The sequence below is a fragment of the Sinocyclocheilus grahami genome, unplaced genomic scaffold (genome assembly GCF_001515645.1).
Source record: "Sinocyclocheilus grahami isolate Dianchi unplaced genomic scaffold, SAMN03320097.WGS_v1.1 scaffold1.1, whole genome shotgun sequence".
In the NCBI taxonomy this organism is placed as follows: Eukaryota; Metazoa; Chordata; class Actinopteri; order Cypriniformes; family Cyprinidae; genus Sinocyclocheilus; species Sinocyclocheilus grahami.
In genome coordinates this window covers 1,981,613-2,006,201 of record NW_015505180.1, presented here as the reverse complement: position 1 = coordinate 2,006,201, position 24,589 = coordinate 1,981,613, and the positions used below count along the sequence as shown (strand labels likewise).

The 24,589-nt window shown below is 39.3% G+C and overlaps 2 protein-coding genes across 4 annotated transcripts in view; one reads left to right on the top strand and one right to left on the bottom strand.

The window, feature by feature from the left end:
• The window catches only part of LOC107582541 (prickle-like protein 1), a 24,577-nt gene extending 8,835 nt beyond the window's left edge, over positions 1–15,742 (top strand). The window contains exons 2-8 of the mRNA XM_016268470.1: positions 8,521–8,703; positions 10,774–10,887; positions 11,420–11,554; positions 12,462–12,665; positions 12,749–12,935; positions 13,220–14,065; positions 14,158–15,742. Of these exons, the coding sequence (XP_016123956.1) occupies positions 8,533–8,703; positions 10,774–10,887; positions 11,420–11,554; positions 12,462–12,665; positions 12,749–12,935; positions 13,220–14,065; positions 14,158–15,077 (2,577 nt within the window). The 5' untranslated portion in view covers positions 8,521–8,532 and the 3' untranslated portion in view covers positions 15,078–15,742. The remainder of the gene's footprint in view (positions 1–8,520; positions 8,704–10,773; positions 10,888–11,419; positions 11,555–12,461; positions 12,666–12,748; positions 12,936–13,219; positions 14,066–14,157) is intronic.
• A 1,568-nt stretch (positions 15,743–17,310) lies between these two features.
• The window catches only part of LOC107582222 (periphilin-1-like), a 40,304-nt gene continuing 33,025 nt past the window's right edge, over positions 17,311–24,589 (bottom strand). For all 3 annotated transcript variants that reach the window (XM_016268012.1, XM_016268080.1, XM_016268159.1), the window contains exon 11: positions 17,311–18,031. In XM_016268012.1, the coding sequence (XP_016123498.1) occupies positions 17,837–18,031 (195 nt within the window). In that variant the 3' untranslated portion in view covers positions 17,311–17,836. The remainder of the gene's footprint in view (positions 18,032–24,589) is intronic.

Below are 24,589 nucleotides of genomic sequence, written 5' to 3'. Positions count from 1 at the left end.
GGCTAGTGAAATTTAACTCAGCTTTCTAAAATAATGTGGTTAATTGCAGTTCTTTCATGATTTAACAGGAGGGGGCAATTAATTTTTGACGTAGGGCACGTAGATTTGGACAGCTTTTTTCCCTTAAATTAAATCATCATTTAAAAACTGCATTTTGTATTTACTTGCATTATCTTTGTGTAATTTTTTAATTTGTTTGATGATCTGAAACATTAAAGTGTGACAAACATGCAAAAAAATAAGAAATCATGAAGGGGGCCAACACTTTTTCACACCACTGTATATATATATATATATATTGGTGTGAAATGAGACGTGGCCATTATTGTAGCAAACAATACAAATAAAATTGGTGGGTGTTTGCATGTCTTTTATGCCATTGTTAAACTCCTGTAATTGTATATCCTCTGCGGGTAAGCCCACCTGTGTCTGGAGAGGTTAGTGTGACCTCTCCTTTTTTAAAGTGGAATGTATCAGTTAACAATATGAAAGTAGGCAAGCACGAGAGGGCATGAAGGCCAGTAATAAAATGGGGCCCATTATGAACTAAATGCATGCAAGCTGAATCCCTGCAGATGAGAGGCCAGACACGCACCGCATATATTATCATTACTATAATCATCTCCACATTATACCATATACTTTTATAATACAGTCACACCTAAATGCAATGACAGTATTTTAAAGACTTAATTACAGTATTTTACAGTCAACACGGGTTCAGGTCAGGTTTCCAAACTGAATGGAGATATTCATCCATCCACAAAAGGACAAAATACAAATATCTTTTTAACCCACAGAACTCGTTCTATTCAGTCTAGTGCGATACATATAATTTGTGTGGAAATCATGTTGAATAATGTTGTTTTTACTGTACTAAGGCATGAGATCTATCAATAGTGGCTTATGTAACACAATGCGCCATAAATCCCCATGGAATTAACACAGGAAGACTGTTTTTTTTTTTTAATTCAAGGACCTTTATGTACTTGCTGGCCGTTCAAAACGGTGGATAATGTCCAAAGGTTTTAAATTAGCTTTTTTCTTTTTTTAAAGGTGAAAACCTTTAAAAAAAGTTATTTATCACACAACGTGTCTCTACACATTACAGCTTGCCAGTAATGCCGGCTAATCTGACCTTCTTTCCTCTTGCAATCTATTCAGGAACATGACTACTGGCTTTTTATTAGGCTTTACAACCCTGTGAAGGTGTCTTGCAAACATTCATTGGCGGGCTATAAAGTTTTGGCACACATAAGTTTACAGTTTTCTTTTATGACCCGATATCTCACACCAGCTTGTGTCTTTTTACTCTTCCGTGACTTTGAATATTAACACAGCAGTGAGAAAAGCACTTGCTAAAACATTACTGATGGATGTGGTGTTCTGACTGGCAGGAATGGGTGAGTCTGTAAGGAAGTTTCCAGGTGTGAATAGTCAATTCAATTCAAATTCAGACTTCAGTAGTGAGTTCAGTAGTGTTAGTGGACTGAATGTGAATGCACTGATAATGGGTGTGAATAAGGACTTTGTGATTGAAGGGAAAGTAAATGCTTGGTGATCTGCACTGTATGGAAAATTGAGAGGACGACCATTTGAGATTTCAATAAACTCTAATGTTTAGGCTACGTTTACACGACAACGATTTCAAAACGATTTGCATTTACACATATCCGCGAAACCGGCCAAAAATGCTGTATTACGTATGCCAGGCCAGTAGTTGCCGGTGTCACGTTGTTGCTAAACAGTACTTGTTGCCGTGTGTATATGATGTGTCTCCGCTGTTGGTTGTAATATTGGTGAAGTAAAGCCACAATTTGCTGAAGAAGCATTAGCAAACTCTTAAACAGCAACAAAAGTACCATGTACTCCACCATTTTTGTGTGTTTGTTCGCGCTTGCCTTTAAAATCAACACGTATTGCACATTTCTACATAACTAACACGTACTACGCACGTGCATGACGTCACCGTTTTCAAAGATTTCCGTATTGAGTGTTTACACAGAAACGATAACGGTGGCGTTTTCAAAAACTTGCACTTTGAAACCCGTTTTCAAAAATATGCGTTTTCAGTCCCCAAAACGCCGTTGTCATGTAAACGAACAGGCAAAATGCATAAAAGTTTCCAGTTTTGGGCTGAAAACGTTGTCGTGTAAATGGCCCCTCAGTTTGTGCATTTGAACTATGGATGTTTAGGATTAAGTTTTGTGATAATATCAGTAGTTTTACTTTGGATTATCTGAGAACATTCTGGCTGATTCTTGTGTAAATTGTAAGGCAATTATTTGAACTTCCTTTACGGTCAGGTTATTGTCGTGTTTTTTTTTTTTAAAGAGACCACCACAAATGCAACAAATTTGTCAAGGAAAATGAAATAAATTTATAATGATCTAATCTCAACATGCAGAAATTAGCTGAAAGTGGATTTAAATGCCTAGTTACCACAGTTAAACTCACATGAGAAACCATTTGATTACATAAAAACTTTCCAAAGTTTCTTTCTAAAAATCTTTTTATTTATTATAGAAGAATTTTGAAATTCTTTGGGAAAATCTTGGAATTAAGATTTTGGAACCTTAATTATGCCTAAAATATAGTTGAACCAACTAAGAATATAAAAATGTATATTTTCTTTTTGTTTGTCACTCACTTTTTGTCTCAGCAAGCAAACCACACTAGCGGCTTGTGTAGTGAACATCAATGACGTTATGTGACGTTAGTCCTAAATGATTAGTTTAAAAGCAGGCGTTAGTAGGTGTTCATCCCACTGCTAAATTAACCGTTTGGCAGAGGCCTCCGCTTGATCTTAAAGTCATCATTTTTCACGGCTGACTACATTTCTGTTTGTCATAATGCAATTACATTACAAAAATGCTCAGACAGGGAAAATATGTCAGAGCGAGTCTGTGTCAATTCACAGTTATGCCCTGAAAGAGTATTCAAAGCATCATCGCTTCCTCCTTCGTAATCCTCAGTCTTATTCAATTCAGAATGACTGATCTAAAGGAATGGCATTCGAGAGACCGACTGCGGTTGTCAGGTGAGAGAAACTCTGATGTGTTGTTCTGACAGTGTGAATTAAAACACGTACGGCGTGAGACACTACAATTCGGTCATTATCAAATCAATAGCGCAATCACCATTCTGCAGAGGCTGAGATAAAAAATGGGTATTAAAGCCTGAATGCAGAGAAAAGAGGTAATGCTGAAATCCAAAAAATCCCTAGTTACGCATCCAACACTTCGCTTTTACACAAACATGACCGTATGGCTTTGCTGTAATTGGAGCAGCTGCATGCAACCAATTGTGCCACGATCCATTAGTTTGATGCCTTGTCATTAACACGGGAAGGAAAGAGCAAATCTAAATACTTAGAGAGATGAGCAGAGGGAGCAGGGTGTGCGCAGGGGTCAGGGGTCACTGACAAAAGCATCATTAGTTAGGTAGCACTGACATGTGAATGCAGCGGGGCAGCATCCATTCTTAAACGCTTGTCAATTGGCGTGGCAATGAGGTGAAATATGCGTTATCGCATATAATGGCTTGCCAGGGGAAGGTCGGCCTGTTTTACAATGGGAAGAGGAGGATGTGAACCTTAGGTGTTTCGCACATAGCTTCCCTTACCTTTAAGTTAGTGCAGAGGTAACTGTGCAGGGTTTTGCGGTAATAAACTACAACATAAGCCTTCTAAGGGAGCAGGAAGGGTTGTGAACCTGCTCCAGGAAATGATGAAAACAAGGTCTGCTAACTGTGGTTTCTTTGTCTTTATCCAGACAAACATTTACAATGACGTGTAATTTCTCTAGAAATAAGGTTTGTCTTTCTGAGTTATACTCTTGGTTTCATATTTCTCTCTTACTAAGAATCACTGTGGCATTTTCTGCCATTTCGATGGTGTTCCTGATAAACATCTTAAGAAGAGAAAGGGGTTTCTAACAAAGGTCACCCTGATGGTTAAGTGGTTCTTTACAGCTTCTGCCAAAAACCGAAGAGGAATCCATCTTTGTTTGCTTGTACTCACATTGCTATCTTATCTTGCTGTCTAAAACAAGCTCTCAGATCTGGAAGACGCTCAAGTTCTTCATGGTGACTTGAAATTTAACTAGGATGATTTGCCAATTGTTCAGTCTAGCAGTTTCACACAGGTTTAATGTGACATTTCGACTGGATCGTGATGAAGTAGCTATGACCAAACAGAGATGCATGTGAGGAGGGTCCAGCTTTTGTGTTTTATGCATACAAGTACAAAAACAGCATTTATCATTAGACACTTAGGGGGCATCTTGAAACTCACTCTGCAATCCTTAAAAAGACTAAATTTATCATTATTAAATACAACCCTAAAACGTATTATACTTTTTGACCATTATTCTTAAATCTTCTTGAGAGAAGATTACTTCTCAGGGGTTTTTTCTTTGTGAGATTCCAGAATTGGAAAGGAATCAACACAATAAGGTCATTGTATCCGATTGAAGTGTGGAGGTGAGAGATGGCCATTGGGGCGGCCATCGTCGCTGTCAACACACTGAGTTCAGTCTGAAGGAATGAAGAGGAGGAGGATATTGAGCTTATGGAAATGCCTTAGAACTTGTGAAAAGTGACTCACAAGTAGGGTTGGGAACCAACCCGTATAACGATTGTTGTCTGATAAGAAAACAAATGACTCTAATGATCCTGTTCTTTTTAGTGACTCAACAACACACAGCACAACCAGTGTAGTCTGATTCCTTACAGAATGACTCTGAGTCGGTTCTTCTCAGTGAATCAAACACACTAACTAACTGAAAACAGGTAGTTAAAGATACACATTATGCGTTTTTCCAGTTGTATTTTCTAAAATGAGCAAAATGTTACAAAATATGTTTTTCTCCAAAAGTAAAGTACAAAAAAAAGTACTAATAAAGTACTAAAATAAAATCATTAAGGAACGAATGTTCATTACATGGACAAAAAACACAGACATTTCTTTTTAAATAACTTCTTTTGTGTTACACAGAAATGTTTCAGGTTTGGAGGTTGCTTACTAGACACATCCTCCATAACTTGCACTAATTGGAACCTTTTCCTAAAAGCAATTTTGGACACAATTGCAGATATAAAGTATTGCAACAGCTGTTAACTTGAAATGTGGAGTTAGGTTACATAATTCATTATTCCAATCCCACATCTGATTTTGTTAACATATATTTCCTGAGCAGTCCCTGTTCTTCCTTGACATGACAAATGTATAGCTGAAAAAAAAACTAAATAGGAACTGTTGGTGGAAAACAACAAGCCCTTGATGCAACTTAAGCAACATTCAATGGCGAATGAACTTGACCAGGATGTACTTGACTTTGAATGTTTAGGAACAAAACAAATGGCTCTGTGGATTAGTGAGGGTTTGCTGTGGGATGTGGACAGCTCTCTTACAGCAGGAATGTGGATGAGGGTTGTTTTGGGATGGGGGTGGATTTCAGTTTGAAGTGTAGGGGGAGGGCTTGAGTGGAAAGGGGGCTGGCCCAGGGGGGTCTGACTACAAGGAGACATGCTACTTGGCACATACACATTCATTTCAATGTGTTCAGAAACACAGGAAACAACAGCATTCTCACCGACTATCCATGCTACAAACCCTCAGGAGAATTTAGAATTTACATGATATTGTTGTGGTCATGCTTGCTAGACCCTTCCTTCGCAACTTGCACTAATTGGAGGCTTTTCCTGAATGCTGCAGGATGCATTACACACAGGTAAGATGCTTCTCGAAATGCAATCAAGTCTAAACTAGTCTTACTCTGAAAATATGAAATTCTAGACTATGCAGTGCATACAATCAGACAGTCAGACTGATTGAATGACAAGTATTTGATGACGTACAGAAAGCAGCAACTGAAATAACATGTAATGACCATATGACCATATAAGTTTTGGCATTAGATGAGAATTGGTCACAAAAAAGGGAAATAAGTTGGCACAACATGTACACTTGGAATATCTCAGGCACCATTTACACCTGATGTAAATTTTTTGGACAATTTTGAGATCCATATCATGCTGATGCAGTATCTAGTAACCATTTTAATACTTAAGAGGCTCATTCATTTGAGTTTCATGCCAATGTTCTTTGAAATTTACTTGAACTAATTGAGTAGCTCAAGGATGTAATGAAATAATCAAATATTTGCGGGTCCAAAGTCAAAAATTATAATTTATCATGTATAAATATTAATATGGGAGGGCAAATGCCATTCGGTTAGTAAGATTACATGTGCAGGTATAATCGAGTTACAGCGGGTTTTATCTCCTTCTCTGTCCAAGTTTACATGGCACAATGCATAATTGAATATTTGAAGGACTAAATACATGCCACGCATTATCTTGTGTGTTTTTTTTATGAACATCTGCTCAATGCTGAGGCTAATGGTAGTCAGATAAAAAAAATTAACTTAAATGATTTTAGCAAATGGCTGCAATATAACAAAGAGTGAAAAATTTAAGGGGGTCTGAATACTTTCCGTACCCACTGTATATGCTGAGAACTGTACTATCTAGTGCCAAATGTACATTGCAACGGTGGCTTTTAGGTGTCTTTACATTGTTTAATTCTGCTCACAGGTGGCATAAATGCATTTACACAGCAATTACAACTGTATAATTTGAGACTATGTGCCGAGGTGGGTCTGAGCAAGCATAATTTAGTCTGGGTTTTATGAGGCATTGGGCCTTTACACTGAATTTTTAGCAGGGACAGAGCAGCCTTAACTCTTTGTGTAAAGACACCTAACGTCTGTTAGAGTTCACAAAAACATGCACTAGTACAATTTCAGTCAGACTAAAGTGTTTACATGACATTTCAAGACAAATTATTGCTTAAGTGTAACTAAAATTTCAAATGCTTATAAATATCTGGGGTGGTTAGTGCTCTGGTCATGTGACGAATGTCATTTTGCCTTTATGAAGTGCTACAGGTTTCTTTTAACTCTATCTTTGGTCTCTATATGCATGTATCAATGCTTGGCAAAAGCGTTGCTTGTAGCATGTCAAACTCACTTGGCTTACTTGACACATTACATTAGAGAAACTTTTATATCCTAGACTTGACAACAGTGGCACTGTGAAGCTCAGGCTTGTTGAATCTCAGCCTCAGGTGGAATGGTTGTAATCCAAGCCTCAGTTTCATATTTGACATAGTAACTCATGGCCAACACTGAACGCACACTTTCCTGTCTGAAGTGCCAGTCAGATCAGTGGCGTACATCTGGAGCATGTTAACATTTCTCTGCTGTTGTGACTTTTTAAAAAATGACCTCTCTTCAATTTTCCTGTTTTTGCCACAAAGCAACACATTGTGGCTGTGCCAGAGAGTGACAAGATGTAATATGAGAGCTTATGTATGTTGGCCTTGGAAGCCACAGCAGGCATTTCCTACTCTCAAAGACAGTTGGCAGAGAAAATACCCAAGGTTATATATATATATAATTCAAATAGGAATTTGAAATTATCTGATAAATGTAGAGGGCCCCATTTTCCTAAATTAATTCAGGTTTCTTTCTAAGGCATTCATGATATAAAATCCTAGTCTACCTGTTTTCTCATTGCTTAGTTCAGAGGGCAGGATGTGGATCTGACCATTCATTCTCATTCAGGTGTGGTAATTGCTGAGAAGTTACTGGGCACTCATGTGAGAAATGAATTCACATTTTCATTTGACTGGGGTCATAGAAGGTGAGCTGTATTGTGATCGAGGCAATCCAAATGACATTTTCCATTAAGAGAACAGGGAAAATGGCATTTGCCCTAAGATATCCCTACCTATCGATGCCTCTTTGTATTGCAAATCTATTATCTTTGCTTCTCAGGGTAATTGAAATACTGAGAATAACAGGTAACTCATAACATGCACAAGACCAGGAACTATCTAAATCTTTCTATAGTGGGCAATCAAGACTTATGATAAAACATAAAATCTGTAATCTATCACATAAAGGACTAAGAGTTTTTAGGACTTTCCCTGTGATTCTGGGGCAAGCCGAGAGGGGGCTTGTGAAGCCAAACAAGGGCGTCCAACACACTATATCGGGGCGGGCTCATTTGCAATTCAAAACACTTGAAGCAGGAGCGTTCTTTTTAACATCTTGGGACCAAAGGCATTTTATCTGACAGAAAGTACTCTGAAGTGCTTAAGCATTAAGATAAAGAAGGCCTGGAGAAAGAGCCACGAGTGTTTAATACTGCTTCGTGTACACATTGACATCTTATCTGCAAGCTTAAAGCTTGGCCTGAAAGGCAAGACTCTGCTGACATTTCAAAGCACAACTTCCCTTCATTTTAAATATCTGGCAATTCTCAAGGCTCAGACAGATAAAGGAAACCTCACGCTGTGTATTAGCACTGGGAGTTGCTCTCCATCTCCATTTTAAAGATTTTTTTAGAACATTTTCCCCCTAAGGATAATGCATATTTCACAAAACGGATGCAGCTGTAAAATTTGGGTATCAAACTTTAAAATCTAAATTCTCTCTTTTTTTATCTGAACAGTGGCCCCATCTGATGAGTCTTGAGACTACATCAGGGATCTGGCCCATTACTCGGGCACCGGACATGGATTTGAGAGGAGCCAAAGTGACAATAGGATTTCAGAGGAGCTCAACCTCTGATGACGACTCTGGATGTGCTCTGGAAGAGTACACATGGGTTCCTCCTGGACTACGACCTGAGCAGGTAAGCCTTGAGCCTCATTTCTCCTTAAATGCATAGATTTCTCACCAAAGTCGAGGGCAGACAGCCATAACTAGAAGTATAAAGGATTACTCATGCTTTTGATATACTTCTAATTATTTGCAGACATCCAAAAATTCAGGCAGAAACTGTCTTTCCCTTTCTGACTCCACAATTTTTAAACAGATTTCACGCCAGACAGAAGCACCTGATTCAAAGCATTCCCTACAAAACTCTTTTTCTCGTGGTTTTACTTCAAGTCTGATTCTCAGCCAATTTAGGTTTGTGATATAAAACCAGCCAGTCAAGCTTTTGAAGTTTGATGCTGCCTTCACACTTGGGCATGAGATTTTCTGAGCTTCTGAACGTGAGGTTTAGGCAATGCATGCATTGCTGGCATCTCATCTACCCTGAAACACAGCTCCACATGACCTTGCACGGAGGCCAACAGCTCTTAATGAATGTACACTTTGACGTGGGCAAAGTCTGGCAAGCTTTCTGAGTGGAGACTGGACCCTCTCAACATTGACATTGAGCACACATGTGACCTATATCTGACCGACAGGGTGTTGATAGCTGAAAGTAGCAGAACACTTTTAAAGGGCAGAACAACTAGTAAAGAACTACAGAGAGATATTAGTATTAGTAAAATTAGGGAAAGAAAATATTTACATGTTGAAAATTCAACCATTTTTTTTTTAGAAAAGAAATACCATGGTGAGAAATGAGTATTAGTGGTAATTGCTTTGAATACTCCCTGCGGTGTACAAACTGTTGCAGGCATTTTATTTCCCCACAGAGACGAGTCTCAGCAAGTGAAGTCATTAATGGCAAAATGCTTAAACAAACTACTGCCATAGTCTGGCAGTAAAATTAATAGCATTGTTTTCAAAAAATATATCAAATGACTTGTTACGCTTTTTAGTTTGCATGCCAATTAATCAAAATGTTTGCTAGAACTTGTATTGTCTGGTAAATTTTTCCCAAATCCATTGTTCATTGAATAACCATATTACACCACTATATAAAAAATATGCAACTATCCCTGTAGTTTCAAACGTAACACTTTACAATAAGTTTACATTTATGTATAATAAACATTTAATGAGCATTTATTAATCTAGGTTAAAAATGTCAATTCATAAATTATAATATTCAATAATATATTTTAAGTTAGCTATTAGAATTAAAGAAGCACAAATTAGCTATTGAATTAGATTGTTATCATCTAAAAAAAAGTGTTACAGTTTGAAAAATATTACCACTGTCAAAGCTGGTGTTCCTGAGTGCATTGGCTTAAACTGCTTGAATTGTACTTGTGTGGTTCAAGCACTAGTCTCAACAAAACAGCCATTTAGAAAACCTGCTTTCTTGCCCTGCTGTGTGCAGTAGGCAAACAGAACTGTGACTGTGTCTAGGGGCTAGTTGGCACTTTCCTGAAACAAGGCAATACACAAACACACATGCAGAACCAACGGGGGTGGAGGTTGGTCTAGAGTGAAAGAGAGTCTGGAGTGAAGCTGAATGTGTTTTTCTAACCCCCACCTTCTCCTCGTTTTTCAAAACGTGGAGTGGGAGGCCTGACATCCTCATGAAAGCTCTTCTCTAAGTTCTGTGAAATGCACTGCAATTAGCTTTGAATGAGGAAAAAACTGCAACTTGAAGGCAAAAACACAATTCCTGAGATTTAGAGAGAATTTAAGGCAATTTGTATGACAGCTCTGGGTAACGAATCCCACTCACATCCCAACCCCACTGCTACAGAAATAACAATCTGCCTTCATCTGGATAGTAACACTTAAACACAAGGAACATGGAATATCTTTGTGTCTTTAATGGTGTACCGCCCCGTAAATATTCTTCAGGGTCACCACTGACAGACACCGCTGTTTAAATACGTTTTCTCGGTCAATGATATACCCACTTACCCGTTGATGGGGGAGATGACCGGGAGAAGTCTATATGACAGGTTGAATGATGTAGCACCAATTGGGGCTGGTGTCTCATTTCAACTTTCAGCTGTTGAAAGCAAACCCTAATCCTCTCACTCTGTTTGCCTTCTTTCCCCATCAGGTTCAGATCTACTTTTCGTGCCTGCCAGAGGAGAAGGTGCCATATGTCAACAGCCCTGGAGAGAAAAACAGGATCAGACAACTACTCAATCAGCTGCCACCACATGACAATGAGGTATGAGGAAAAAACTGAACAATGAAAGTGACAGAGATGACATCCATGCTGCTAGTATACACAACAGTTTCTTTGTGATCTCACAGATTGAAGTGCATACAAAGATGTTTTAGTACGATCACACAGGGGTATCTTTCTCCTTTCCTCTAGCAGCAATAAAATGTCTGTGATTTTTATGGTGCTTGCTGTAAGTCCTAGAACTGTGTACTTTAACAAATTCCTGGCATAACTGTGGGTTACATATCTAAAAGGCTCTTCAAGTGTGGCATCATTGTTTACCCCCTGCAGGGCCAAACAGAGCAAATTGTTTGTCTTTTGTATGAGTTCCACAAGTCTGTTGTAAACGTTGAGGTCGATTTGTGTACTTTTCAACTTAGCCCCAGAAAAGCGAGAAAAAGAAACTCACGACTTTGGCATCAAATGCAAACTTTTCCCACCCCTTAAAAAGAGGACGAAGCCTTTGATAAAACTTATATCAGCTATTCATTTGTTCGTCATTTAAGCAAATAAATTTACCTTTGCTTCAACACAGATCCGATACTGCCAGTCCCTCAGTGACGAGGAGAGACGAGAACTCCACATGTTCAGCATTCAGAGGAAGAAAGAGGCACTCGGGAGGGGAACCCCAAAACTGCTTGCCAGAGCCCTGCAGCACATTTGCGAGCATGTATGCATAAATGATCCTGGTATTTTTCCCCACATCTGTAGAAATTTTAACTTGCAAATATCAAAGTTAAAGATAGGGCACAAAAGAGGCCACATTCAAACTCCTAAAGGTGATTTTGTGAATGTCTTTAATCTGTACTCATTTGATCAACTGCTACACTTGAAGGAAGATCTGTACTTATTTCTGTGACTATTAATTCTGGCCATATCAAATCTACTTACGGTCTTGAAAATGCAGTTTCTGCTTCATGCTACATTCACTTGGAAACAGCGTTGACTTGTCATGGCAAATCAGACAACTTGGAATCAGGTAAATGGTCCAATTATGGCCCAAAGACAACCAAACCACAGAGAAATTTTATGGAAAAGATTAAGTATTACAACACACAATCTTTGGCTGAAAACTATCTCTTTGGGGGGCTGGAGTTAGCACATGAGAGCCAGTTTAGAGGGTTGTTTCCTGTTGAGAAGACTTATAAACACAAACCAAAAAAAGTCTAGCTTCATAATACCTCTGAAAAACAGATGTATCCCTTCACCACAAATTGCCACACAAAACACTGCAGAGCAGTGCTAATCTTGGGTCTCTGGTTCCTGTTGCTGAAAAAAAATTCACGGGACACTCAACACTCCTGTTTCCAAGGCCAACAGCCATGTAGTAATAATGGGAAGCAGCTGTGAAATGAATCCTTTGGCAAAAGTACTTCTAAAAAGACCATGATCATGCATTTGGTCATGCTCAGTTGACTATTTCAACAGTGATGGGGGTCCATTTTAATTAAAACTTTATGTCTGTGTTCCAGAGAAGAATGCAGAGTAAAACCTAATAAATTGTAGGATGACTTTGTATAACCAAAGCAGCCATATGCCAGCCTTTGATTCTCATAAAATCTTACTTTGAATTGCAGTGTAAAGAGAACATCAAGGGTGGAGAGATGGCAGTGTTTGCTTCACGAGCAGGCCCTGGACCGTGCTGGCATCCAGCATGCTTTACCTGCTCCACCTGTCATGAACTTCTGGTAGATCTCATCTATTTCTATCACAATGGCAAAATCTACTGCGGTAGACATCACGCAGAGCTTCTGAAGCCACGGTGTTCAGCTTGTGATGAGGTGAGTATATTTATATTTTTCTAAAGAGGCGGTATACAAAGAAACTAAATGAAAAAAAAATCTAATTTCATGTCTCTTCACAGATCATCTTTGCTGACGAGTGTACTGAAGCCGAGGGTCGTCACTGGCACATGAAACACTTCTCTTGCTTTGAGTGTGAGACTATTCTGGGGGGACAGAGGTACATCATGAAGGATGGCCGACCCTTCTGCTGTGGATGCTTTGAGTCACTATATGCAGAGTACTGTGAGGCCTGTGGGGAGAATATCGGTGAGTTACCTGTGGAACAACTAAAACTGTATGCAGGGATGTCTATTCCTGCTTCTGGAGGGCCACCTTCTTGCAGACTTTAGCTCCAACATACCTGCTAGAATGTATTGAGTAATCCTGAAAACCTTGATTGGTTGGTTTAGGTTTATATAATTAGGGTTAAAGCAAACCCCTACAGGAAGGTGGCCCTTCAGGAGCAGGACTGGACATCTCTGTTACACCTGTATGAATATCTGGTTTAAAAAAGTACAGCATTTCTTACTTGTTGATTTACCTTTATTCAGGAGTCGACCATGCTCAAATGACGTATGAGGGTGTACACTGGCATGCTACTGACAAATGCTTCTGTTGTGCCCAATGCAAAACCTCCCTGCTGGGCTGCCCCTTCCTTCCAAAAGAGGGCCGGATCTACTGCTCTAAGGACTGTAGCCTAGGTGAGGATGTCCATGCTTCTGACTCTTCAGACTCAGCTTTTCAGTCTGCCAGATCACGGGAATCTCGACGTAGCATACGAATGGGCAAGAGTAGTCGCCCTACAGAGCAGTGCCAGCAGACAAAACTCTATTCAGCAACAGATTACAGGACCTCTAGTCTCTGTGGTGACAACACGGAGACCGTGTGTCATCAGCTGGAGAGAATGAACTTTGCAGAGGACAGCTACTGGAGAGACCGGGATGAACAGGAAGGCCCTGAGGACAGTGTGGAAGATTGGGCTGAGCATGAAGACTACATGACTCAGCTGCTACTGAAATTTGGAGATCGTGGTGTCATTCACACGGAGGACACAAGGCCGGTCGAGCCATGGATGATGAAAGACTCTGAGTCCAACAGGACCAAACCAGAAATGAAGATCAGCAGCCATAATTTGGCAAGTAAGAAGCACCACACCGAAATGTATTGGGCCCAGTCTCAGGATGGACTTGGAGACTCTGCCTATGGTAGTCACCCTGGCCCAGCTAGTGCTAGAAAGATTCAAGAGCTAGAGATGGATCAGGCAGCAGTACCTGGATTCTGGTCTGAGCCTAGGCAATGGTATGAAGACTCACTGGAGTGCATTACAAGTGAATTCCGGAAGGCAGAGCACAACATTGGAGATTCTATGGGTTCTTTAGCTCTCTCAAATATTACAGGTAGGAAGGTCATCTTCTATCAAAGTCTTGCATTTCTTGGTCCTTCTTAAAAGAATCTTAATTACTCATAACATGTATTTCCAATTTCTCAGGGGCTTCAGTGGATGGAAACAGCAAAGACAGACAGACCATCTACTCCCTCCAAAACATGGAAGTCCAAGAGAGAGAGATGGATGAGTGTGATAACGTTAGTAACATGGGCACACTAAACTCCTCAATGCTCCACAGAAGTGCTAATTCCCTCAGGAGTTTAAACTCTGAGCTGAACTGTGAGGAGACACTGGGGCAAGGAGAGAGAGAAGACGAGGAAGAAGAGGACAAAATTCCACCTTATTTTGGAGAGGAACCACCCTCTCCACTGCATCTTCCATTGCTGAGAAGGACCAAGTCTCAATCTCAGCCCCAATCCAGACCTCAGCAAGTGAAGTTCTCTGACGATGTTATGGATAAAGGATGTTATGGCGGACTATGCTTGAGGCAACCACCAATGAGCGAGAGGACTCGCAGACGGACCTATCATATGGAGGAGCCACAGAGACGTCCTGCTAACAGACATCACAAACGCAGACAGGGCCGGAAAACACGTTCAGAAAATGCCTTGCACCTGCCTTCCAAAAATCAGGGTAAATTGCATGTTGTGCCTCAGATAATCAGCTCAAGCATACCAGAGCCCAGGAACGGTATTCTTCTAAATCACTCAGCACACAGTCAGCACCCTTATCATCAAACCCCAACAGACTTTGCTCAGCAGGGCATGATCCGAATGGACCATTTCCAAAACTTTTGTGACGATGATGACGACGACTGGTGTTCGACATGCTCGTCTTCATCTTCAGAGTCTGAGGAGGAGGGATTCTTTCTTGGTCAGCCAATCCCTAAGCCCCGATCCCAAAGTTTTCATTATTACACAGAGGACTATCCGACTCTAGTCACTGCTTTAACACCTCCTTTCAGCTCACGGACCAAACTAAAAAAGAAAGGTCATAAGGGCAAGAACTGCATAATTTCTTAGACTTTAGACTGAAAGCCTACATATACTGCAGCTGGGATATAAATACAAGTGTATTCCAAGGGATTCTAAAGCTGGAAAACAAAACAAAAAATTTCTTGTGATTTAAGTTCTCTTTACAAGTACAGTGTCAGTTGTGTTGCTGTTGTATGAACAATGAAAGTAACATGTAATATGTCCTTGTACATTGTATAGCAAAAGCATTATTCCCAAAAATAAGCCAAATTTCAAGTAGCATGTAGACTAACAAAATAATTATTTAATAGTGCAAGCAATGTATATTTGTTAAATTAAGATTGGAATACTGATATTTTTATATCCAAATATGTTAAATGATTAATTACCATAATTCCTGGCCTCAGATGGAGTTATAATTACTGATCAACAAAATTTAGGTTTGCCATTTTATTGACCAGAGGTTTGCAAATTCAAAATATATACGCACTATTTATGCGCTTAATTGCCTCGTTATATTTTCCTGCAGGTGTAATAACTGCACCCTTAAACATTTTTCTGTCTACAATATGCTTATGCGCTTAAACAGTGTTGGGGGAATCTTCTCTCTATTATGTACATTTCACCACAGGTAACCATACTATCCCTTTTTAACATTAAGATGTAAATAAAATAATTCAAAAGAGATTTAATACATTCCATAGCAATTTGATTTTTTTTTTTCATTTGTACATTGGATGCTTGAGAAAACAAAAAAAAATTGATTACTAAACATAGCAAATTTATTTAATTACAAACATGAAATCACAAAAAGGCTTAAATCAAAAGGGAAAACATGCATTATAGTAGGTTCAAGACTCTTTAACACTATACAAAGAAAAAGCTACACAAATACTTGTGTTGGGTTTTCACAATATAGTGGCTGGGAAAAAATGAAAATGCATTATTGTCTGCTGCACAGCTTAGCATTACTACAGATAGCAGCAAATTGCTGAACCCATAAATATTACTTACCGTAGTTCATTCACCAGCTTTTCTCATTGGTTTGAATGTAAGTGACTCAATTGGCAACAACATAGAACCCTTTCATTTTATACACATTTGATCAGAACAAACACCACCATATTCCGGCATTGCTTTCCTTGTGTTTGCCATCTAAATTTTTTTTTTAATTCATCTTAATGTTGAAAGGTTACAAAAAGATTATACAACCTAGCATCGACTAGTGTCAATGGATGAATGAAACTGCATATATGAAATACATAAAGAGATTTTCCTTGCCCTGTTGCAGACCAGGAAGTTTTCTTTTAGGTGGACACCGAGTACACAATGTACAATGGCCTTTACATAAACCATAAAAAACAGTGACTTTTGTGTAGGTACAGGGGGGTAAAAAGAACAAAAATGCTCATTGAGTAAAATGTGGCCACCTTAGACAGCAGGTTCAGGCTGTCGTACCACCTCATCAAGTTCAGCAATGAAGTTTCTCAAGTCTTCGAGGCATCGCTCACGGATCTCAATCAGATTATCTTTTAGTGGGTTCTGCAGGTGCTTCTCTAAGCTGGGTTCTTTGGCCACCAGCATCTTCACCACCATGCCAAACGTCTCACAGTCCTGACGATAGACCTATAAAACAGCCCAATATTTGAGATTATAAAGCAGTAATATTGTCCGACATGTACAACTGCTGCTTAAAATGAAGATTATGTGCATACAAATGTCATTGGCAATCTCCAATCACTGCATAACAGTGTATGTTCATGTCTAGTTACTTAGACCTCATCAACAACAAGGAACAAGGTTCCTTAAAGTGTGTTAAATGTGATTTTCTTTTCCATTTGGCTTTCTAACCAACATAAAAACACATGCCTTGACAAGCTCAGACAACAATTTCTTGATTATAATAATTAATCCTGGAGCTCAACATTAAGATTTTTCTCTGCTGAGCAAACCATTCAGATATGCACTTACCCTGTTGACATTTTCATTGGCCTTGAAAAATGCAAAGTTGCATTTAAAAGTACATTTTTGTTAAGCAGCAAAGATGCAACATTATTCTAATTGGAAACAATATACTGTGCTTGTACTTTACATTTATGGCAAAGACATTGTGTTGACAATAACGACACAGTCTCAAGACCCATCTCATAGAACAGACCATTACCCCTTTTCCACCAGCATGAACCGGGTGCTAGTTCAGAGCCAGTGCTATTGCCAGTTGGTTCAACTGGCGGGCCTTCTAAGAACCAGTAGAAAAAGCTACACAAATACTTGTGTTGGGTTTTCACAATATAGTGGCTGGGAAAAAATGAAAATGCATTATTGTCTGCTGCACAGCTTAGCATTACTACAGATAGCAGCAAATTGCTGAACCCATAAATATTACTTACCGTAGTTCATTCACCAGCTTTTCTCATTGGTTTGAATGTAAGTGACTCAATTGGCAACAACATAGAACCCTTTCATTTTATACACATTTGATCAGAACAAACACCACCATATTCCGGCATTGCTTTCCTTGTGTTTGCCATCTAAATTTTTTTTTTAATTCATCTTAATGTTGAAAGGTTACAAAAAGATTATACAACCTAGCATCGACTAGTGTCAATGGATGAATGAAACTGCATATATGAAATACATAAAGAGATTTTCCTTGCCCTGTTGCAGACCAGGAAGTTTTCTTTTAGGTGGACACCGAGTACACAATGTACAATGGCCTTTACATAAACCATAAAAAACAGTGACTTTTGTGTAGGTACAGGGGGGTAAAAAGAACAAAAATGCTCATTGAGTAAAATGTGGCCACCTTAGACAGCAGGTTCAGGCTGTCGTACCACCTCATCAAGTTCAGCAATGAAGTTTCTCAAGTCTTCGAGGCATCGCTCACGGATCTCAATCAGATTATCTTTTAGTGGGTTCTGCAGGTGCTTCTCTAAGCTGGGTTCTTTGGCCACCAGCATCTTCACCACCATGCCAAACGTCTCACAGTCCTGACGATAGACCTATAAAACAGCCCAATATTTGAGATTATAAAGCAGTAATATTGTCCGACATGTACAACTGCTGCTTAAAATGAAGATTATGTGCATACAAATGTCATTGGCAATCTCCAATCACTGCATAACAGTGTATGTTCATGTCTAGTTACTTAGACCTCATCAACAACAAGGAACAAGGTTCCTTAAAGTGTGTTAAATGTGATTTTCTTTTCCATTTGGCTTTCTAACCAACATAAAAACACATGCCTTGACAAGCTCAGACAACAATTTCTTGATTATAATAATTAATCCTGGAGCTCAACATTAAGATTTTTCTCTGCTGAGCAAACCATTCAGATATGCACTTACCCTGTTGACATTTTCATTGGCCTTGAAAAATGCAAAGTTGCATTTAAAAGTACATTTTTGTTAAGCAGCAAAGATGCAACATTATTCTAATTGGAAACAATATACTGTGCTTGTACTTTACATTTATGGCAAAGACATTGTGTTGACAATAACGACACAGTCTCAAGACCCATCTCATAGAACAGACCATTACCCCTTTTCCACCAGCATGAACCGGGTGCTAGTTCAGAGCCAGTGCTATTGCCAGTTGGTTCAACTGGCGGGCCTTCTAAGAACCAGTTTGCCTTTCCACGGGCTAGAGAGCCACCACAGAGCCAGGTCTTACATCACTGAATACGTCTCATCTTTCCCAGTAATGCTAGCACAGCAGTGCCAAACACAACAGGCTTGTTCAAGATGCATGGGCAGCATGCAAACCGATCGGCACACGACACCAAAGCACCGCGAAAGCGATCCAAAAGCATAAAGTGAGTCGTCTACTTTTCAATCACTCCTGCGGCACACCGACCGGTCCTCGCAGCGCCGATGCAGCCCGAACAAGCCTAAACACACCATCAACAATGGCGGACGTTGCATCGCTATCGATGTTCATGGCTATGCGAACCTACATCGTCATCCAAACACGGCAAATTCAACGTGTTCGTGTTTAGCTGCTATTTCAAAAATGTCAGTCAAAAGTTTGTTCATCTTGTTGGTCACGGTATCCCCACCCCCAGTCCCTGTCCCTGACGCAAGCAGTTCTTACTTCTAGACCAGCAATGTTTTGGTGCTACTTACGAACCACTTTGCCTGGTTCGGAGCTGGTGCTTTGGGTGTCGAAAGACAAAGAACCAATTTGAAACTAGGCTCTGGCTACGAACCTGCACTCAAACTGCCTTGGTGGAAAAGGGGTACACGAAAGCATCTTTAAACTTTTTCTGTTCACTGAAGACATGGGGATGGGGAGTGGTTTTTTGTTTTGTATTTGGGAGAACATTCTGCCTTTCTGATCTGCCATCCAGACGATAGAACAAAGCCCAATTCAAATCTCTCAGAGCTCAGTTATGTTTACTGTGGTTGGATAATCAAACACTTCTGGACATCAAAGCAATGCTTCAGACCCAGGGGAGTCTGCATAACCTCTGCAATTACCTTCACTCACACACAGCCCTTAGGACATGTAACTTATAGCTGGAGATCATATAGACAGTGATAAAATCAGACTGTCACGACTTTACGATGGTATGGAGCAACACAATGCACCCAACCAAAACTGAAAGAAACTGATGGTTAAACATCTCAGTAGATTGCGACATGGCCCTGACATTATATAACCATAAACAACATCTGGAAGCACTTCAAATATAACAGGAACTGAAAACTTTGGGCATAATTAAACAAAAAAAAAGACAAATCATAACTTCCGTGATTCCTTCTACCTGCCCTCACAAGTCTGGAAAAGAAATGTGGCCACCCAACTAATTGTGCTGACTAATAATTTTTGCAGTGAGCTCCTCATTAGCTTCTCGCATAAGGGCTCTTTCCCATGGCTGAGTCAAGTTCTAGTAAAATGAGATCACCTGGTTCCAGGAATCACCGAGGCCCCCACACTAAGCCCAGAGTCCTTGTGTGAGAACTGCCTCTAATAGTCATTAAGTCGAATAGGTTCAATGAGAAGACTCTAATAGTCAATTAGAACATTCTAGAATAGAATGGATAAATTATGTAGAAAGAAAGTTCTCAGTAGCCTGAGGCTGCAGGTTAAGAGAGACCGCAGTTAAAAAGTCAATCTGTGTGACTGTTTAAATTGCATTAATGCTCAGCCAATGGTTGCTGGAGCTTTGTGCTATTTTTTTTTTTAAGTTGAAAATAATGTTAGTTATAAATTTAGATCAGCACCATATAGTACATAAATAAGAGTTTAAACTAGTAGTAATATGGTAGTGGTAGCGCTGCTTGCCTTTGCACAATTTGCCACCACAATGTTAAATTGTGTGTGGTTTCCAGGACATTATGTGGTTGCTAAGGAGTTTTGAATGGTTTTTGGGTGGCTGTTTACTGGTCCAAGTCAATAGAGTCTGTGTCTAAAGACAAAATCACATTAGCAAAATTCCAGAAAATGTTTGCAGACAAAAAGGTCTATTATTCACAGTCAACATGCACTCTTGTATCTGAAGTCACGGTTTGTTAATGTGGCGAATTTTCGTGAAAAACCTGAATGAGAAACCTGCTTGGGTAAATTCACGAATCACACCGATTCCTATTAAATTAACTGGATTTTAACTGTGAAATTTTAGCAAGCAACAGTAAATGTGACCACACTTTTATATTCTCTGATATTTAGGTACTTAAAAGTCTATTTTTTTGCCCATTTTATTGTCTACCAGGTGTAAAATCATAAGTCAAATATGAGTTACAGATCCTGGCCCTGCAAGAGAAAGTCAGTACACAAGATTCCCATGAATAACTTAGAGTCCATGTGGGCCTTAACTGTATGTGTGGCCTAGAATTACATTCAAATTAGATGAGAAGAGGGGATTATGGTACTGTTATAGCAAAGTCATCCGAGTACAGTAGAAAAGACTCCTAGTTACAGAATAAACCACTACTAAACTCAGTAAGTAGGGCATCAGTATCCAAAGCAGAGGTTAACAAGAAATTCTGAATGACCACTATTTTTAAAGCAAATGTATTCTATTCGCTACTATTTTTCTGCTGCTTTGTAATGATTAAATTAAACATTTTTAAAGTAGTTATTGTGATTCGAATTCATATTGCTATGCTGTCCTTTTATGAGATATTTTATAACCTTGAGCATACAAAGACGCCACTAAGATTAAATAATTCATAATGCCAAGAATGCTGGGAAGCGATTTCTTAGAGCATGCTCTACTTCCATAGACTTCCTGTGAACCCCACCTCTGTTACTTAATCAAACAGGAAAGCTGAACAGGACCTTGAGAGTGTGTGTGTACTTGTTCAGACTTTCAAGTGTCATTTTTGTACTGTGGGAGGCTCATTCCTGATTCCGGGTAAAGATAGCAGAGAATTATTCAGGAAGGGTGGGAGAGACAAGGAGTGAAAAGTGGGAAATCATCTATACACTAATAACTTTCAGAGTGGTTCAGTGAAAGTTCAGTTCTAGTTGTGTAAGACCAAATTTATATCATTATATCAAAGAGTATATCATTTGGACTGTAAAATTTCAATACATTCAGCTGTACAATATAGACTAAAAGTTACAGCAAACATCAGTTAAATGCAATGAACTTATCCAATGAAATCGCTTGTGTATTGAATTCGGTCAACACATTTTCTGTGCATACATTAGCATATACAGTATATACTCCTAAACATATGGACTAAAAATCACAAAGCACTCATTTAAAATCCCAAATAATCACTTTTAAGCATGCATATTCAACTTAATAAAGGCAAAAGGAGGTATACTCTAATGCCTGTGTTCTTGAACAGGAGCACAAAAACACTAAGCATTGCAAAACAACATGTAAGGGTAATGGTCTTTGGGGGCAACTGTGCATTAGTCTATTATTTTATTTGATCTGACATTTTCAGATTAGAAACATCAAATGCGATTAAAGAATGAAGGAATCAAACATTTCTGATGGACCTCAAAAGCTTTGCTTCAGACCCAGATTAAACCTCGCCGTGGACTGCAGAACCATCACAACAAAGATGCCCTACTTACAGTACTTTAGCAGTAAGGAATTCAGTCTCGTTAGAATCACACAGGCTCATCTTCTGTAAAATAAACGTCTTGCTGGTCAAAACAAAACTATCGAGAGCCAACTAGATTCTTTGAGCATGACTTGAGCTGAACTTGTTTAAAGTATATGCTCACTCACTGCCAAGATGAAACATAACTAATAAAGAAAAGACCATAAGAATGCACAGATAAAAACAAAAAAACTAAATGAATAGTTTATCTATAAATTATACTTCTTTCATCATTTAACACACTCTCATTACTATTTATTTGGTGTAACAATTTTGAAGAATTGTACTGGTCGATCTTTTACATTTAATTAGTCCCCATGCGGACATAGGCTTTCAAGCTTCAAAAAGGATGCAAAGGCACCATAAAGAATCAAAAGTGGCCCATGACAACTTGTGCACTATAGGTTTCTGAAACCATATGATAGCGTATGGTAGAATCAAACTGAACTTGAAGTCATTACTGAATTCTCCTCTGTAAATCGTTAAATGTTGTGAACAGATCATTGAGTCAGTGTTGAACTCACAAACCAGATCAGTCCAATTCATGAATGAATCATTCAGATAAGTTTTAGTTTCTGCATGGAAAAGAGCAAATGGCACATTATTCAGGATATCTCCTTTTATTTGTCCCATGAACCCTTTAGATGTACAGTGGGGCAAAAAAGTATTTAGTCAGCCACCAATTGTGCAAGTTCTCCCACTTAAAAAGATGAGAGAGGCCTGTAATTTTCATCATAGGTATACCTCAACTATGAGAGACAAAATGAGAAAAAAAAAATCCAGAAAATCACATTGTAGGATTTTTAAAGAATTATTTGGTAAATTCCTCGGTAAAATAAGTATTTGGTCACCTACAAACAAGCAAGATTTCTGGCTCTCACAGACCTGTAACTTCTTCTTTAAGAGGCTCCTCTGTCCTCCACTCGTGACCTGTATTAATGGCATCTGTTTGAACTCATTATCAGTATAAAAGACACCTGTCCACAACCTCAAACAGCCACACTCCAAACTCCACCATGGCCAAGACCAAAGAGCTATCAAAGGACACCAGAAACAAAATTGTAAACCTGCACCAGGCTGGGAAGACTGAATCTGCAATAAGTAAGCAGCTTGGTGTGAAGAAATCAACGGTGGGAGCAATTATTAGAAAATGGAAGACATACAAGACCACTGATAATCTCCCTCGATCTGGGACTCCACGCAAGATCTCACCCCGTGGGGTCAAAATGATCACAAGAACTGTGAGCAAAAATCCCACAACCACACGGGGGGACCTAGTGAATGACCTGCAGAGAGCTGGGACCAAAGTAACAAAGGCTACCATCAGTAACACACTGCACCGCCAGGGACTCAAATCCTGCAGTGCCAGACGTGACCCCCTGCTTAAGCCAGTACATGTCCAGGCCCATCTGAAGTTTGCTAGAGAGCATTTGGATGATCCAGAAGAGGATTGGGAGAATGTCATATGGTCAGATGAAACCAAAATAGAACTTTTTGGTAAAAACTCAACTTGAGGAGAAAGAATGCTGAGTTGCATCCAAAGAACACCATACCTACTGTGAAGCATGGGGGTGGAAACATCATGCTTTGGGGCTGTTTTTCTGCAAAGGGACCAGAACGACTGATCCGTGTAAACGAAAGAATGAATGGGGCCATGTATCATGAGATTTTGAGTGAAAACCTCCTTCCATCAGCAAGGGCATTGAAGATGAAACGTGGCTGGGTCTTTCAGCATGACAATGATCCCAAACACACCACCCGGGCAACGAAGGAGTGGCTTCGTAAGAAGCATTTCAAGGCCCTGGAGTGGCCTAGCCAGTCTCCAGATCTCAACCCCATAGAAAATCTTTGGAGGGAGTTGAAAATCCATGTTGCCCAGCGACAGCCCCAAAACATTACTGCTCTAGAGGAGATCTGCATGGAGGAATGGGCCAAAATACCAGCAACAGTGTGTGAAAACCTTGTGAAGACTTACAGAAAACATTTGACCTCTGTCATTGCCAACAAAGGGTATATAACAAAGTATTGAGATGAAATTTTGTTATTGACCAAATACTTATTTTCCACCATAATTTGCAAATAAATTATTTAAAAATCCTACAATGAGATTTTCTGGATTTTTTTTTCTCATTTGGTCTCTCATAGTTGAGGTATACCTAAGATGAAAATTACAGGCCTCTCTCATCTTTTTAAGTGGGAGAACTTACACAATTGGTGGCTGACTAAATACTTTTTTTCCCCACTGTAAACCCACAATCGCTGTGTCTACAATGCAGGCATGCACTGTCACGATCTAATGCACTTGTTAATGCCAGATCTTTAAAAACAAATACCAGAATGCAAAAATCCAAAATCTGACATTTTCCAGAACAGGATCCGGCTCAAATTAAGCACTGACTTCTGTGACTAAACAGCTCAAAAGTGATAACACATACACAACGTCTGATATTACACACAATTCTGGACTTTTATTGGCTATATATATATATATATATA